This window comes from Poecilia latipinna, unplaced genomic scaffold (genome assembly GCF_001443285.1).
Source record: "Poecilia latipinna isolate Pla-1442-1.1 unplaced genomic scaffold, P_latipinna-1.0 Scaffold2936, whole genome shotgun sequence".
Taxonomy (NCBI): domain Eukaryota; kingdom Metazoa; phylum Chordata; class Actinopteri; order Cyprinodontiformes; family Poeciliidae; genus Poecilia; species Poecilia latipinna.
This window is the reverse complement of record NW_015115552.1, coordinates 37,466-55,634: the sequence shown is the minus strand read 5'-3', so window position 1 is coordinate 55,634 and position 18,169 is coordinate 37,466. Positions and strand designations below refer to the sequence as shown.

The window sequence follows — 18,169 nt, the reverse complement described above, 5'->3', positions numbered from 1 at the left end:
GTGTGTGGGAAATTTTGTGGAGGAAAAGGGGGGAAAAAAAAAAAAAAAAAGGAAAAAAAAAAAAAAAAAAAAAAAAAAAAAAACAACCCTGGAATATCCAGTGAATGGATGATGTTACTCACTTATTTCTCTGCATTCCTCCCTGTGGCCAGCCTTTCATGTCTCCAGACGGGTACATGAGCCCTCCCTGGGGATTCCCCTGCATCCCTGCCATCATGGCGTTCTGTGGAGGCCCCCCCATTCGGCCTTGTATCATGTTCCCTGGCGGGCTGCTGCCGGGAGCCATGAATGTCGAGTCCCCCTGCTGGTTCATCCCTGTAAAAACACCGGATATGAAGTTGAAACCTGAGAATTGTCGATTCTCGTCGACCGTCTCTGCCTCACTCAGCTCACCGTAGTTGCTTGCGTAGTTAAATCCCTGCTGTCCGGGCTGATTCATCGGGGGCCCTCCCATTGGGCTCTCCATGCCCCCAGGTGCTGTGACGTTAGGAGGAGGACTGAAGCCTCCTGCCGCCGCTTGATTCTGTTGCTGCTGCTGCTGCTGCTGCTGCTGCTGCTGTTGGTGCATGATCATCGCCATCCTCTGCCTCCTCATCATGTTTTCCCTGCTGCGCTGAGCCATCATCTGGGCACTCAGGAAACCCGGCTGCAGACACACAACAACGCATGCAGTCACTGGGTTTAGTAACACATTAACTCATCCGACTGAATGTTATCATCAAATAATATAGTAATCGATTAATTGTTAACTAAGCACACAGGCTCAAAAAAGGGCAATTTTCTGAAAGAGCAACATATTCAGAGCAGTAATTAAGTCAAAACTGTGCAAAAAAAAAAAAAGAAAACATTTTCATCTAAGCTAACAAGAACCTTCGTCTGTAAATAGGTTCTACCCACAACTCGTGTTGATGGTATCAGTATTCTTTAGCTACAAATGACGAAGCATTCACTAAAAGAATATTATGTCATTTTAGACTATACAATTTGTTAGTTTTCTCTGTTTGCTTGAATTATTTGGATATTTGCATCTAATACAAGCCTCAAGTAGTTATATAAAAAATCTGCAGAATGTGGAAATTTTTAAACTCCAAATAATCATCAAAATAATAAATTAATCATCAGAGTAATCAATTAATCGCCAAAGTAATCAATTAATCGTCAGCATAATCAGTTAATTGTCAGAGTAATTGACAGATTAATGGATTACTAGAATCACTGTTAGTTGCAGCCCTGTTGAGCTGAAGTGACATGTTGATGCTGGCTGCTTACCTGACCACTCATCCCTGCTGACTGCATGCCGGGCTGCATGGCTGAGCGCATGGCGGGGTTTCCTCCAGGGACGTTTTCCATTTTCATGCCTTGTCGTGCCTGGTTCATGAACTGCCAAGGAAGACACAAAAACGCTTTTCAGTGCGTCTGAAACGGTTACGGCAATTTAAGGTTAATGGAAACACAGAAGAAGAATTGATAAAAGATGATTCCCAGGGTTCTGTGTGTTCACCTGCTGTCCCTGTAGTCTCTGCTGCAGCTGCAGTCGGAGAGGCTTGGTGGCGGTCATCATGCGAGGACGCTGCATGTTTGCGCGGGGGTTGCCCATGGCCCCCATGCTCGCCATGCCAGGGAAGCCTCCTGTCTGGCCCATCTGACTCATCATGGGGTTGAAGCCGCCAGGCGACTGGCCCTGCATCGAGCTACCTGCGTAACCAGGCTGCATTCCCATCGCCTGGGGGCCCGGGTAAGCCTGGCCATACATTGGCTTCTGGTCCAAGCTCATGGAAGAGTCCAGGCCTGGAAAGGGTTCTGACGGGAGGCATGGGCCCTGGACCTGATCCGGGCACGGCTGGGGGCCTTCGGGTCCCTGGGCCTGCAGGAGACGAAGACAGAAGTTATGGAGGAAAAACTTTACCGGAGCGGCAGGGTAGCATAGCAACAGAGACTGAGTTATCGTTGCAGGCCTCCAATAATAATAGTGTAATTTAGAGACTATTTTCAAGTGATATACTGATAAAAGCATAATAATGCAAGTTCGATCTCTCAAAATGACACGTTTGTCATGTTGTAAAGAACACAGAACAATGCAACTGGAAGATATTTTAAAGATCCGGTAACACTTTATTTGAAGGGGTGTGCATCAGAATGACATTACAATGTCATAAACATGACATAATACATGTCATAAACATGAAGGAGTCTACATGACTTGTCATGTCAGGAAGAGTCTTTTGGTAAATAATGACACTTTTAAAGCAAATTTGCATTAAAAGTTGGATTATTTAGCATTAATTTGTAAATAACTACATTTTTAGACAAATTTGCATTAAAACGTACATTAAAAAAGATCAAGAAAAACAGTCAACTTTGCATTGAAAGTGTCATTATTTACCGAATGACACGTCATGACAAAATCTCTTGCTCCAAGTTAGTCTATACCTGGCCCACTATTTCAGGGATCCCCAGGGCTCGATCTATTTCCTGCAGAGCAATGACATCAGCGGTCTTGAGCAGAGAGTCCAGCTGGTCCAGAAGAGCTCTTTCATCAGTCGGCCCATCGTTACTGGGCAGAGTCCCCAGCAGCTCCTCCAGGGGATGAACAAACGTCTCCCTAAGTCAACCAAAGACACGAAAACGATTAGGTCTCTGTCAGAGACTACAAAGTCAACGACTTATCAGTGTCTTAACTGAACCTGAAAAACCCAAAGGTGTGAAAAAGCAGCAACATATTCACCTGTTTGTACAATTTTGCGATCTGTCCATCCCCATGGCGGAGTCAGGCCAGGAGGGAGACTGAGGAGGAGGGCCGTTTCCACCAAATGGACTCATGGCCATACCGCCTTCATTATTACCTGCATAAGAGATAGTGGACGTTCTACGTATTAAAAAAAAAAAACCTAGTGAAACATCCTCCATAAAACAGCTTTGATCCATTTCAGCAGATGGTATCTTGAGTCTGGTGTAATAATGTGCAACGTAACAGATTTTTGTAACAGCAGTTTGGCTTTCATATTTCTATGTTGGTTATTTATTTATTTTTTTACTTCATAAAACCCCGCCCAGCTGATCACTGATCACACGTCGTACCCATATCCATGAGTTGCTGCTGCAGCATCGATCTGGGGTTCGCAGGGACACTGTTGGAGCGGTTCATCATGGGTAATCCCATCTGGCCCGGACGAGCCATGCCCGGGTGTCCCGGTCCGGTCACAGGGTTGCTGTTGGGCCTCTGCATCCCCCACTCCCCTGGAACCGCCATAGGAGGGCGCTGATGGATACCTCTGCCCATTCCTCCTGCACAACAAAGGTCAAATGGTTTCTGGGGCTGCAGCGAAAGTTTTAATTGATTAATCGCATAAAACAGTTTAAACGTTCTGCAAAATTTTAACTTAAAACCACTTAAGCTTATTTTATAGAATATTAAAGGGGCAAAGCAAACATAATTTAGTTCTTTTTTTAAATAAGAAAATAAAGTTTTTCTTGCCTAAAACGAAACAGCATAAAATTCCTTTAAAGTATGTTTGATCATTTGTAGCAAAGGATGCATCTGCAGCTAAAAAAATACTTCTGACATCAATGTGTGAAAAGCTCGGCCCTTTCTGCTGGACTTATCAATACAGTATAGGGTTAATATGATGAGTATTTTTAGATTAACCAATAAACAACTGGTCAGCAAAATGTGCTTAACAAGAGATTTTTTTTAAATATATATTAGAACCAGTGAAGCTAAGACTGTGGTAACTGAGGAGTTCTGGGTAGAACGTATTTACAGAAAAAGACGGTTTCTCATTTTTAAATGCAAAATGTATATATGTTTTGTACAGTTTTGGCTTAATTATTTCTCTGATCATGTCTTTCAGCAAATTACCTTTTACTGAGTCCATATACTCCAGTCAACAATTAATCGATAACAAAATTAGTAGATGATTATTTTCACAAATCAATTAATCACAATTAATCTGATTAATCACTTCAGCCCCAATAGTTTTGAATACAAGCTTTGCAACTCTGCCAACACAGCACCCCGAAAATCCCATCTATTTGAGTATTTTGCATTCAATTCTGCATGGTGTCAATCTTGTTTTTATTGTGTGTGCGCGCACGCGCATGTGTGTGTGTGTGTGTGTGTGTGTGTGTGTGTGTGTAAAGGTTTTGGTGTTTTAAATTACTTGTTGCATTTCCTCGGGGTGGACACACGCCCATGCCTCCGGGGAAGCCGTTGGGCACCGGTCCGGGTCGGATGGAAGGATCCATGTTCTCCTGTTTAACCAGCGACGGACAGGGGACGTTCTGTCTCGCCGCCAGTCCTCCACCTCCAGCTGCCATCTCTCCATCCATGGGCTTAGCATCCAGGGACAGGGCTCTCTGGAAAGGCACGCGCTGCGCTGCCACTGGGACTCTTTCCCCATCTGAGACACAAACGTCAACAAGATCAGCTCACATTTAAACACTTAAACTGAGGAAACTATTAACTCTCAGAGGAAACGAGAAAACAGCAACAACAACAAAACAACGCTACGAATGGTAGAGGTGGAAGTAACGATTACTTTAGGTGTTGTTTCGGTTATTCAGATGATTAATTGATTAACTGGATTTAAAAAATGACTAAATTCCTCTGATTTTTCAAGTAAACCATCTTTATGCATTATTAGAAATACTTGAAATAAATACTTCAAATAAACAAATAATTATGCAAAACACATAACTAAATAAAACTTTCATTTTGAATATGAAAATGAACATCTTATTGCTAAATTTTATGAGCTGCATCTGCAGCCAAAGCAATACGTCTGACATCGACTTTCTGTGAGACTTATTAGTGCAGAGTAGGGCTACCATGTTGATTACTTTATGGATTAACTGATTATTGACTGTAGATAGCTAAAACTAAAAATATCCCACTTGAGGATTTCTGGGTACAACATATTTACAGATAGGTTNTCTACCCACAACTCGTGTTGATGGTATCAGTATTCTTTAGCTACAAATGACGAAGCATTCACTAAAAGAATATTATGTCATTTTAGACTATACAATTTGTTAGTTTTCTCTGTTTGCTTGAATTATTTGGATATTTGCATCTAATACAAGCCTCAAGTAGTTATATAAAAAATCTGCAGAATGTGGAAATTTTTAAACTCCAAATAATCATCAAAATAATAAATTAATCATCAGAGTAATCAATTAATCGCCAAAGTAATCAATTAATCGTCAGCATAATCAGTTAATTGTCAGAGTAATTGACAGATTAATGGATTACTAGAATCACTGTTAGTTGCAGCCCTGTTGAGCTGAAGTGACATGTTGATGCTGGCTGCTTACCTGACCACTCATCCCTGCTGACTGCATGCCGGGCTGCATGGCTGAGCGCATGGCGGGGTTTCCTCCAGGGACGTTTTCCATTTTCATGCCTTGTCGTGCCTGGTTCATGAACTGCCAAGGAAGACACAAAAACGCTTTTCAGTGCGTCTGAAACGGTTACGGCAATTTAAGGTTAATGGAAACACAGAAGAAGAATTGATAAAAGATGATTCCCAGGGTTCTGTGTGTTCACCTGCTGTCCCTGTAGTCTCTGCTGCAGCTGCAGTCGGAGAGGCTTGGTGGCGGTCATCATGCGAGGACGCTGCATGTTTGCGCGGGGGTTGCCCATGGCCCCCATGCTCGCCATGCCAGGGAAGCCTCCTGTCTGGCCCATCTGACTCATCATGGGGTTGAAGCCGCCAGGCGACTGGCCCTGCATCGAGCTACCTGCGTAACCAGGCTGCATTCCCATCGCCTGGGGGCCCGGGTAAGCCTGGCCATACATTGGCTTCTGGTCCAAGCTCATGGAAGAGTCCAGGCCTGGAAAGGGTTCTGACGGGAGGCATGGGCCCTGGACCTGATCCGGGCACGGCTGGGGGCCTTCGGGTCCCTGGGCCTGCAGGAGACGAAGACAGAAGTTATGGAGGAAAAACTTTACCGGAGCGGCAGGGTAGCATAGCAACAGAGACTGAGTTATCGTTGCAGGCCTCCAATAATAATAGTGTAATTTAGAGACTATTTTCAAGTGATATACTGATAAAAGCATAATAATGCAAGTTCGATCTCTCAAAATGACACGTTTGTCATGTTGTAAAGAACACAGAACAATGCAACTGGAAGATATTTTAAAGATCCGGTAACACTTTATTTGAAGGGGTGTGCATCAGAATGACATTACAATGTCATAAACATGACATAATACATGTCATAAACATGAAGGAGTCTACATGACTTGTCATGTCAGGAAGAGTCTTTTGGTAAATAATGACACTTTTAAAGCAAATTTGCATTAAAAGTTGGATTATTTAGCATTAATTTGTAAATAACTACATTTTTAGACAAATTTGCATTAAAACGTACATTAAAAAAGATCAAGAAAAAGAGTCAACTTTGCATTGAAAGTGTCATTATTTACCGAATGACACGTCATGACAAAATCTCTTGCTCCAAGTTAGTCTATACCTGGCCCACTATTTCAGGGATCCCCAGGGCTCGATCTATTTCCTGCAGAGCAATGACATCAGCGGTCTTGAGCAGAGAGTCCAGCTGGTCCAGAAGAGCTCTTTCATCAGTCGGCCCATCGTTACTGGGCAGAGTCCCCAGCAGCTCCTCCAGGGGATGAACAAACGTCTCCCTAAGTCAACCAAAGACACGAAAACGATTAGGTCTCTGTCAGAGACTACAAAGTCAACGACTTATCAGTGTCTTAGCTGAACCTGAAAAACCCAAAGGTGTGAAAAAGCAGCAACATATTCACCTGTTTGTACAATTTTGCGATCTGTCCATCCCCATGGCGGAGTCAGGCCAGGAGGGAGACTGAGGAGGAGGGCCGTTTCCACCAAATGGACTCATGGCCATACCGCCTTCATTATTACCTGCATAAGAGATAGTGGACGTTCTACGTATTAAAAAAAAAAAACCTAGTGAAACATCCTCCATAAAACAGCTTTGATCCATTTCAGCAGATGGTATCTTGAGTCTGGTGTAATAATGTGCAACGTAACAGATTTTTGTAACAGCAGTTTGGCTTTCATATTTCTATGTTGGTTATTTATTTATTTTTTTACTTCATAAAACCCCGCCCAGCTGATCACTGATCACACGTCGTACCCATATCCATGAGTTGCTGCTGCAGCATCGATCTGGGGTTCGCAGGGACACTGTTGGAGCGGTTCATCATGGGTAATCCCATCTGGCCCGGACGAGCCATGCCCGGGTGTCCCGGTCCGGTCACAGGGTTGCTGTTGGGCCTCTGCATCCCCCACTCCCCTGGAACCGCCATAGGAGGGCGCTGATGGATACCTCTGCCCATTCCTCCTGCACAACAAAGGTCAAATGGTTTCTGGGGCTGCAGCGAAAGTTTTAATTGATTAATCGCATAAAACAGTTTAAACGTTCTGCAAAATTTTAACTTAAAACCACTTAAGCTTATTTTATAGAATATTAAAGGGGCAAAGCAAACATAATTTAGTTCTTTTTTTAAATAAGAAAATAAAGTTTTTCTTGCCTAAAACGAAACAGCATAAAATTCCTTTAAAGTATGTTTGATCATTTGTAGCAAAGGATGCATCTGCAGCTAAAAAAATACTTCTGACATCAATGTGTGAAAAGCTCGGCCCTTTCTGCTGGACTTATCAATACAGTATAGGGTTAATATGATGAGTATTTTTAGATTAACCAATAAACAACTGGTCAGCAAAATGTGCTTAACAAGAGATTTTTTTTAAATATATATTAGAACCAGTGAAGCTAAGACTGTGGTAACTGAGGAGTTCTGGGTAGAACGTATTTACAGAAAAAGACGGTTTCTCATTTTTAAATGCAAAATGTATATATGTTTTGTACAGTTTTGGCTTAATTATTTCTCTGATCATGTCTTTCAGCAAATTACCTTTTACTGAGTCCATATACTCCAGTCAACAATTAATCGATAACAAAATTAGTAGATGATTATTTTCACAAATCAATTAATCACAATTAATCTGATTAATCACTTCAGCCCCAATAGTTTTGAATACAAGCTTTGCAACTCTGCCAACACAGCACCCCGAAAATCCCATCTATTTGAGTATTTTGCATTCAATTCTGCATGGTGTCAATCTTGTTTTTATTGTGTGTGCGCGCACGCGCATGTGTGTGTGTGTGTGTGTGTGTGTGTGTGTGTGTGTAAAGGTTTTGGTGTTTTAAATTACTTGTTGCATTTCCTCGGGGTGGACACACGCCCATGCCTCCGGGGAAGCCGTTGGGCACCGGTCCGGGTCGGATGGAAGGATCCATGTTCTCCTGTTTAACCAGCGACGGACAGGGGACGTTCTGTCTCGCCGCCAGTCCTCCACCTCCAGCTGCCATCTCTCCATCCATGGGCTTAGCATCCAGGGACAGGGCTCTCTGGAAAGGCACGCGCTGCGCTGCCACTGGGACTCTTTCCCCATCTGAGACACAAACGTCAACAAGATCAGCTCACATTTAAACACTTAAACTGAGGAAACTATTAACTCTCAGAGGAAACGAGAAAACAGCAACAACAACAAAACAACGCTACGAATGGTAGAGGTGGAAGTAACGATTACTTTAGGTGTTGTTTCGGTTATTCAGATGATTAATTGATTAACTGGATTTAAAAAATGACTAAATTCCTCTGATTTTTCAAGTAAACCATCTTTATGCATTATTAGAAATACTTGAAATAAATACTTCAAATAAACAAATAATTATGCAAAACACATAACTAAATAAAACTTTCATTTTGAATATGAAAATGAACATCTTATTGCTAAATTTTATGAGCTGCATCTGCAGCCAAAGCAATACGTCTGACATCGACTTTCTGTGAGACTTATTAGTGCAGAGTAGGGCTACCATGTTGATTACTTTATGGATTAACTGATTATTGACTGTAGATAGCTAAAACTAAAAATATCCCACTTGAGGATTTCTGGGTACAACATATTTACAGATAGGTTTTTGTTTTTTTTTAACCCTAAATAAAAATATATGTATATTTTTGTACAGATTTTTCTCAATTACTCTCCTGGGTTTTGCTTATTCAAGAAATATCTTTTTTTCTAGTCTGAATACTCCAGTTGACAATTAATCGATTACTAAATTATCCATCCATCCATTTTCTTTCGCTTATCCGGGATCGGGTCGCGGGGGCAGCAGCTTCAGAAGGGAGGCCCAGACTCCCCTCTCCCCAGCCACTTCTTCCAGCTCCTCCGGGGGAACCCCAAGGCGTTCCCAGGCCAGCCGAGAGACATAGTCCCTCCAGCGGGTCCTGGGTCTAACTAATTCAATATTTGTCAACTAATTCCTAGATTAGTTGACGAATATTTAAATTAATCACAATTAATCCGAGTAATCGCTTCAGCCAATATAAATTGATCTGCACAGCCAGTTTAAAAACTGATACTCATAGCTGCTCTGCATCCCATCTGACGGAGCTCAAATTATGTTACAAAAGAAGAACTGGAAACATTTCAGTCATGTGCAAAGCTGTTAGGGAACCACCAGAACACCTGCATGCATGAATACTTCATCACGACGCAGTATAATTGTTTTCTACCACTCATTCATAGCATTTGATTATGACGTGTTTAATTAAGACGCCTCACCAAGTAGCCCGTCAGACATGGCTCCAGGCTTGTTTCCAGTCTCCTTCCCGGCTCTGGAGTCTGGCTCAGGATAGAATCTGGAGTTGCTCCGCGGAACGCCCAGGATGGTCTCCAGAGTCTCCGTCTGAAGAAAGAGAAATTATTCACTGCAAATGTAACCTGTTCATTTATTAAATCCGACCCCATCTATGAATTCAAAGTCCTACCTCATCAGTCGGCTCCAGCTTCACCTTCCCGTCCATGGAGTGAGGGCCCGAGCTGCTGACTCCGCCCGCCTTGCTTCCTCTCCTGTCCAAATCCTCCAGCTTTGGCTTGACGTCGCCTCCTTCCTTAGAGTCGTCTTTATTGAGAAGGTACTGAAGGAGGGGGCGGGGCTTCTCCTTTTTGGGGCTGTGCTGCTCCTTCTTGGGTTCGGGTCCCTTCCCGCAAACGGCTCCGCCGGCGGCGGGCCCCGGCTCCGGCGTCCCTGCTTCCAGGCTGCTCTTGCCCGTGGCCTCGGCCGTGATGCGGGCCACGTCGTCGGGCGTGTTCCCGTTCTGCAGCAGCTTGTGGAGGATCTTGTGTTTCTCCTGCAGCGACTGGCTCGTTGCCCCGGACGACGTCACGGCGCCGTGATTCCCGTTGGTGGAGGACGACACTCCCGTCGTTGAGGACGGGCTGGTGACGCCGGGGGCCCCGTCCTTGGTATCGGGCATGGAAGCGGGCGCCGAGCCGAGCGTCTGATTGGGCTGCACCAGTTCGTCTGTTGGAGAGGTGAGAAGCTGCAGGAGCTTCTTGTTGCACTTGTCGGGGGCCCGCCGGTTGGAGTCTCCGGCTCCGATGCACGCCTGGCTGTCCGGCCGGTCCGGAGGGCCCTCGGCGGTCGGGGTGTGTGGGTGCTGCTGCTGCGACTGCTGATCTCCCCCCAACGAGCTGCCCGGGCTCTTGGATTCTGAATATGGCGGGGGGCCTGCTTTACAGGAGCCGCCTGCTGCCTGATTGGTGGAGTTTATGCTCGGGGAGCTGTCGGGCTTTTGTGGCGGCGGCGATGTGAGCGACGGGGGCATCGGGTTCCCGACGCCCTCGCTGATGGCTTGCAGGGCGTTTAAGGAGCTGCTGGAGTAGCTGGCTCCTCCTGCTCCGGCTCCAGAATGGTTCCCAGTATGGCTGGAGCTCATGGGGGAGTTTAAAGCTGCAACATAGTACAAGATAAACAAACATAAGAAAGCAGAACATACTTAATAGTTGACCTCTTATGCTTCCTTGAATAGGTTAGGATAGGTCTATGAGCTATACAAAACATGTTCATTAGATACTTTGTACAAAATTATTCTCAGAAAATGAAATTTCAGTTTTAAGGCTCTGTCACTTTTATGCAAATAAGCTGCTACGGGCCACGCCCCCAACTAAATGTTTAAACTCACACTTTTACATCTCCACTTTGAGTGAACTGACTAGCTCAAGTGTGCGTTTAATATTTTTTGGCACAGAAAGTGACTAATTTTGCTATTTCCATCAACTTCCTCTAATTGTATTAAGAGTTACTTCAAAAGAGGAAGAAAAAAAAAAAAAAGAAAAACCATTGATAGAAACACGGTTTAAAAATAAAAGGAAGCCATGTAGTTATGTTCTTTGTGTGAATGCAAACATGTTCTTCATTACTATCAACAGTTGTCTACATACAGCTGGAAATCCCAGGTAGCTGACCAAATGTGCTAGAGTTTCAAATGGAAGTACAGAAACACGCAGAAAGAGAATTCTGCATCATAGGTCCGCTTTGAAATCCATGTTTAGCGACTGTATTAACTTATAGTTGACTGAAAGTTTCAGCAATACCTCCAGGAGAGAAGGGACTGGCGCCCGTCTTGGGGCTTCCTCGGACTCTGGGTGAACCCATGACGTTGTGTGGCCCGTTGATCCCTGGACTGGCTTGAGTGGGACTGGTCATACCCATCCCGTACGCTCCACCTCCATGGAACTGGCTCATCTGTTGCTGCTGCTGGTGCTGCTGGTGCTGTTGGTGCTGTTGGTGCTGCTGCTGCTGCTTCTGCATGCCATGATGGCCCATCGGATTCATCTGGTTCATGGATCCCATTTGGTTCATCGTGTTCATCGAATGCATGGAATTCATCTGATTCATCTGACCCATGGTGTTCATCTGATGCATGGGATTCATTTGATTCATCTGGTGCATGTGGTTCATCTGGTTCATGGGATTCATGCGGCCGCCGACGGCGTACGGGGGGCCTCCTCTTTGCGGCATGTTGCCGTGCTCCACCATGCCGTAGCTCCTGTTCATGCCCATGTTCCCCCCTGGACCCATGTTCATCTGCTGGCTGGGGTTGTTCACGCCCATGTTTTGAGGCCTCATGGGGCCGCTCTGTGCGCCGCGATAAGCACTGTGCTCCCTGCAGAGAACCGACAATCAAAATGAGGAACGAATGTTCGAGGAATATCAACGTTTGGTGAGACTGTGGTTTTCTTTTCCATTGCTAAAGCATTTCTACCTTTGCAGCAGGTGAGTGGAGAGGAAAGAGAGCGGCTCATTCGTGTTGGGATTCCTGCAGAGCTCGGTCCGTGTCCGGGCCGTGACTGGCGTCCCGTCAGAGAGGGAGAAGCGATAGAGAGGCGTCTCTGAATGTCCGTTATGGAAAGCTAAAAAAATAGAAAAAAAGTGATAAGAAGTCCCATTAAAAAAAAAAAAAAAAAAAAAAAAACAGTAACCAAATTTTAAACAGAATGTTGATTTCATGGCTCATCAACTACAGTGCATGACAAAGGTAGAGTTGAAGATCTCTGATATTTTGTTGCTGTAACACGACAAAATGTCTCTGTAAAGTCTTTAGTGAAGTTTTTGTTTCAAATAGATTGCTTCCAGGTTGTGCATAATTAAGAAGAATAGTGATGAGTGGGGAATGAAAGCAAGATCAGTGTATCTGCAGATTTCAGCAAGTCAAATTTAAGACTTTTAAATATTTTTTTATGCCACAATGAATTATATTTAAGACCACAACATCTATGGATGGCTGAGGTCTCCTGTTGTATTACAATGAAGCACAGCAAAAATTTCTAGCTAGCGTATATTAGGAGTTGGTTAGCGGTAGCCTTGACTGCCTTGAGTTGCAGGAAGCGATGAAGACGTCTGTGTGCAACTCAAACTTTTACCTGACAGAGAAAAAAACCTACATGTACCAGTTTAAATAGTCATGTCACGACAAAATTTAAGATCGGTGATTAACGTATTAAAGGCTAACTCACATTTTGTAATTCATTTAAGACTTTTTAAGGATCTAATTTTAGATATATTAATTTAAGACATTTTAAGGATTTACAGACACCCTGAGGAAGCTTTCTGTGTTAGTTTTCCTCCCTTCAACTTTAAACAGGTGTTCTCATGATTTTCTCTTAACAATGGCTGGGTTCTTCTTGGGACGCAGTTCTGCCAACAAGTTTTCCCACCTGACCTGTTTTATTTTATTCCACACCTTTTTTCTCTGACCACTCTGGTAAACTCCAGAACACCTGAGGCATGTGAAGATGAATATTCATGTCACAAAGGACTAATGGAGTGCAAATGTGGCAAAACGTTTTCACACACTTTTAAAATGCCAAAAGAAGATTCAAAGTACATAAGAACCACAGGACTGTAAAGACGTAGATACAATAAAAAACATAAGGTTTGAAATTTATCGGTCCTCTGTAGAGAAACCCTGCCAACTGCTAAGATTCAAATTGTAAGCAACATGTAGGCAGTCTTGTTTCGCAAATGCAAAAACATGGAAACGTTTTACTGTGACAAGAAAGGTTTGACTGCCAACGAGCCAGGAGCCTAACAACATACCGTCCTGATAGTGGCGTTTGTACGACCACGGCTGTCCTTCGCTCCTGTTAAGGAACATCTGCATGCAGCGCCTCACCAGGTCTTCCCACCCCGGCAGCATCGAGGTGTGCAGAGCGCTCTGATGTTCAATTTCAATCAGCTTACCTGCAACAGAAGACGCACAGTTAAAAGTTCAACCCTGGCTCGACTTTCAGCAGACGCGCACATCTGCTTGACGCAATGCCGCGCACGCTTACCAGAGAGCTCATGGCGAGTGCTGAACCTCTCCGTCCTCTCGACAGCCGTGATTCGCCGCGCTACGCAGATCATACATGACTGCAAATCTGAGGAAAGAGGCAAGCAGGGTTAGACCCGGTCGGACTGAACTGCAGCTCGAGGTTCGATGATAACTCCAGGATGTGACACTCTGCAAAAACAAGAGCACTGAAAAGAACAACCCCAAAATTCAGTAATTGAACAAAAATATATGGATCTAAATAATCTACATGTAACTGATCGTGGCGTACTGCAACGGCAAAATAAAAGCCAAGACACATTAAGGAGGACGTTTTATTTTTTAATACATGTTAAAACAATGTGAAGCAGATGAGATATACAGCTCTAGAAAAATTTAAGAGACCATCTTAAACTGACCAGTTTCTATGATTTTTCTTTTTATAGGTAAATGTTTGAGTAAAACCAAAATTGTTCTTTTACTCTATGAACTACTGACAACATGCCTCCGAAATTCCAAGCAAAGATTTAGTATTTATTTCCAGAAAATGAGAAATGGTCAAAATAACAATAAAGATGCAGTGCTTTCAGACCTCAAATAATGCAAAGAAAACAAGTTCATATTTGAAACGTTCAACTCAGGAGGAGTTCAGAAATCAGGTTTTCAAAGGGGTTCAGTGCAGTGGGCTCTTCATATAAACACATATTTATAGTCTGTATTTGAGGACTTATATTAAATGTAATCAGAGTTTAAAATTTATTTAAATATCGTGAAATGTTAATTTTGAAGCTGATTACTGTGCAAAGCGCTGTTCTCTGGAGTGAAGGAAGAATAGAGACAACAGATGGAGAGAAAAGGTGAAAGAAAGAAGATTTTTAGTCCAAGCCTTTGAAAACAACCCTAATGTCAACATCTGTTACACATTTGAACACCTATAATATAGTTAGTTAATACTGTTTAGCCTTTATCTGACATAATATTTGAAATATGATTTCAAGGCTCTATTTTATTATTATTTTTTATTTCTCTTATTATTTATACAGGTTGTCTCGTTGAGATCCAAGCTCTCCTTTGCAAGTGAGACCTGTTTTGATAAAACAAATCAAAAAAATAAATGACAAACACAGCAACAAGATACGCAAGTCAAAAAATTGGCTTATTTAAACAACAACAACAAAAAAGAGCTAAGAACAAGAGCAAGTTTAATGAGAAGATTTCTCTGTTTGTCTTAAAGGAAATTTGAATTGTCCACAGAGTGGTGTTAAGAGTTCAGACAGCCCACCACCATGGTTTAAAAAAGAAATCCTAGAGGAAACCCTGCAATGATTATGAACCCTTAGACATTCAAAGCTGGGAACAATAATTACCATCTCCCTCCTCCATCATGGCTCGCGGCTGAGTGAGAGCAAAACACTGCATCGTCTCGTAACGCTGGCCGCCTGGCCTCTCTTCAGGCAACCCATGACTCTGACCATAAACCAGGTTCACCAGCATACGACAGCTAAAGGTCCGGCTTTTCTGTTGGGGCACATCTCCACCCCAGGGTGCCCCGTTTGGTGCTTTGAAGAGAGAGAAAGAGGCAGCAGGGTAAAGCGGGTGAGCGACAGTGATCAGGCAACATCCTGCATCCAGCGTCTTCGTGTCGGTAGGAGCCTCACCGCTAGACTTGGGCAGGTTCCGGCGAAACTCGTCCCTGTCCTCATCGTGGATGATGTTGTACACGCTGGTGTTTATCAGCTCCTCCTGCTTGTACTGCAGGTATTGCATCACGTTGTCGGACACGAACACGATGCTGCCCTCTCGGTTGACCACAAACAGAAAGCCGTCCAGCGCCTGAGAGCAGCGACGACGACAATATTTATTCTCAATGACCGCAACTTATTTTAAAACGTGTTGAGCGGGGATCAGCGAGCCGGCCCGCTGCCTCAGGGGGGAAGAGATTATCAGCGTCAACTGACCTGCAGGAGCAGGGGCCCCAGATGGTCCTTGTCAATGACCCCCTGACCAGTAGAGGACACGTCTGCTTTCTGCACGTCATCGTCATTGCAAGAGCTCTTTCCTAGAGAGACAGGAGACGCACAAAGAGAATGGTAAAGGTACGATGTCCCTAATAATTTCTATTATTTAACTTGAATGGAATGGTGGGAACTACTTTCCTCATTTTATAAAATCCCAAAAGTGGCCACTAGAGGGAAGCACAAGTCCTCTGTGCGTGGTTGGCCTGCATGCCTTTCTATTTTTAAAATCACCACATGCTTGAGTCTTTAATAGATACCACCCCATATAGCAGGGTCATCTGTAGAGCATGACTCTACAGTAGATGTGAGGCAGAACAACACTGTGTGTGCATACTATATATATATATATATATATATATATATTTGTAGACCTTCCAAAGTGCTAGGATGTGAGCACAGGTGTGTTGAACAGTCAATAATAACAAAAAAAAAAATACATTTGAAAGAAAAAGGGAGAAATGTCATCCTGCTTTATTCTGTCACTATGGCAACCTGGTTGCACAACAAACTGACCCGGATGCGACTGCTCGCCTTTACCTCCACGGATGATCAGGGTAAAACGTATAAAAGGAAAAACTTGTCTGTCAATAACGACTTAATGAATTCAGAGAAGAAATCAAGGTCGCGTCAGTGACTGTATCAGCATAAGCTGAGGTTTCGAACCGATTCGATTTCTATACCACAGTCATGCTGCTCCTATGTTTAAGGTGCCAGAAAAAGTATTGGAGGATCTTCTGTTTTTCTGGCTGCACCTCCCTCTCTTGTTACTGCACACTGCTGGCCAGCGGGCTGAAAGGTCTGTCTCACAAAACAAAAACCAAAACAAATAAAAAGCTGTTTGTTATATACAAGAGAAATTACATTTGTTGAGAATCTCATATTGGCCTGGGTTAACTAGAACTGCAGAGAAAAGCTTTATTTTCCTTGACCAGTAACAAGGAAAATACTGGTCAACACTCTTTTTTTTAGGGGTAACTCTCTCTCAAAAAAAAGTAAATAAATAAATAAATAAATAAATATCATTGTTCACATCAGTGGACACACCACACTAAGCCCTTCGAGGATGCACATGCAATCCATGCAGTGTGCTGACCCTGTGGTTGGAAGCGAGGTAATCTTAGCATTACTGCACAAGAATGAAACAAGAGGAAATATGCAGAAAGCTTCTGAATTTTCTGCGATCTGTTGAGACATCTTCATCAGGCTGTATTAAGGAGTACAGAGTGCTGGAAAGTTGCTCAATTTAATCCTTTGGAGGTTCCAGACTGTCTGCTGTGCAAAATGCTGGATTTTTGGAAATCCTGAAGTAGAAGTAAGGCTCCACATTCTTGAGAGAACACATACTGAGAATGATGCATCGGCAATGCTCGCAGTACAGTCCTCTGACGTGGCCTCTGGTCGCCAACATAAATAACTAATGATGGCAGGAGAGCTCGAGAGTACTTTGAATGCTATCCTTATGGCTTCTTCTAGTATGTATCTTAAGAAAAATTAAGTTCACCGGGTCAAACTTAAACAAAAACCAGAGATGAGAAAACGAGTGGCAAAAGTTCGTGTCTAATTCCTAAAGTGAAAACAATCGCAAAATAACATTTGGGTTAAAAACAACATATTGGCGTCTCTGTTGTCATTGGTTTTAAGGCGAGAGGCACAGTTTGGCACTACCAGACGCACACTGTCACCAACAACAGCCTCGAGCCATGACCACCAAGGACTGGTTTCAATTACTGGTGTTCATTTACCCCAGGCAACACAAACAGCCCGACTGGACGCTGCCGTGAAGTGCCCCGGCCATCAGCCTCGCACCGCACTTCATCACCGGCGTCATCTGTCCTTAAGCCTAACTTTATCCACTGTTTACAAATCAACCTTTTTCCCTCAGGGCGACTCGCTGGAGACGGCTGTTAAATTCCTCAGACCCGACTTGAAACCAGAGGAGACCAGCTGCACAACACGCTTAGTTAGACCATTTAGATCCTGGAACGAGGCAGCCGAAGACTTTGTTTTATTGTTTTTATAATATACTGCTAGCTTTGACTTTTATTTATTTTTTCTCATATTTTTAGTCGTACACCGATTGCAGTTTCCTGACCTCTTTAAAAAGTCTCATCTGCCAATACCGATTCTTTTGGTCCAAAAATAGTGGCAAAGCTGCTAAATCTGTAACACTGCAGTGACCTTATCTAACTGATAATGGATAAGATCGGCTTATCCAGTATCAGTCGATCGCCCAAAACAAAGGAAATCAGTGAACTGCTGCACATTTTTTATTGTGAACAAACTGCCAGAAAACTGTAAGGACGCTGAAACACTGAGTTCCTTTAAATCAAGGCTAAAAACACACCTGTTTCAAATTGCCTTTGATTAGGCACGTTAACACACTTCATGTGTATTCACTTGATGATTTTGATGGTGGCAATTGACAAAATGTAACGTTTATTACCTGTTTCCTAATTGGTCACTGTCTTATGTCTTTAAGGTCTAAATTAAAGCA

At 43.3% G+C, this 18,169-nt stretch overlaps 1 protein-coding gene across 2 annotated transcripts in view; it reads right to left on the bottom strand.

Moving 5' to 3' along the window:
* The window catches only part of LOC106939649 (nuclear receptor coactivator 3-like), a 58,419-nt gene that overhangs the window by 5,220 nt on the left and 35,030 nt on the right, over positions 1 to 18,169 (bottom strand). For both annotated transcript variants that reach the window (XM_015022116.1, XM_015022117.1), the window contains 17 exons: positions 15,616 to 15,716; positions 15,316 to 15,490; positions 15,025 to 15,216; positions 13,680 to 13,766; positions 13,444 to 13,587; positions 12,110 to 12,257; positions 11,439 to 12,010; positions 9,830 to 10,794; positions 9,624 to 9,747; positions 8,205 to 8,444; positions 7,123 to 7,329; positions 6,770 to 6,887; positions 6,475 to 6,646; positions 5,546 to 5,908; positions 5,314 to 5,424; positions 394 to 646; positions 123 to 315 (listed from right to left, as the gene is read on the bottom strand). In XM_015022116.1, coding sequence (XP_014877602.1) covers positions 123 to 315; positions 394 to 646; positions 5,314 to 5,424; positions 5,546 to 5,908; positions 6,475 to 6,646; positions 6,770 to 6,887; positions 7,123 to 7,329; positions 8,205 to 8,444; positions 9,624 to 9,747; positions 9,830 to 10,794; positions 11,439 to 12,010; positions 12,110 to 12,257; positions 13,444 to 13,587; positions 13,680 to 13,766; positions 15,025 to 15,216; positions 15,316 to 15,490; positions 15,616 to 15,716 — 4,165 coding nt within the window. The remainder of the gene's footprint in view (positions 1 to 122; positions 316 to 393; positions 647 to 5,313; positions 5,425 to 5,545; positions 5,909 to 6,474; positions 6,647 to 6,769; positions 6,888 to 7,122; positions 7,330 to 8,204; positions 8,445 to 9,623; positions 9,748 to 9,829; positions 10,795 to 11,438; positions 12,011 to 12,109; positions 12,258 to 13,443; positions 13,588 to 13,679; positions 13,767 to 15,024; positions 15,217 to 15,315; positions 15,491 to 15,615; positions 15,717 to 18,169) is intronic.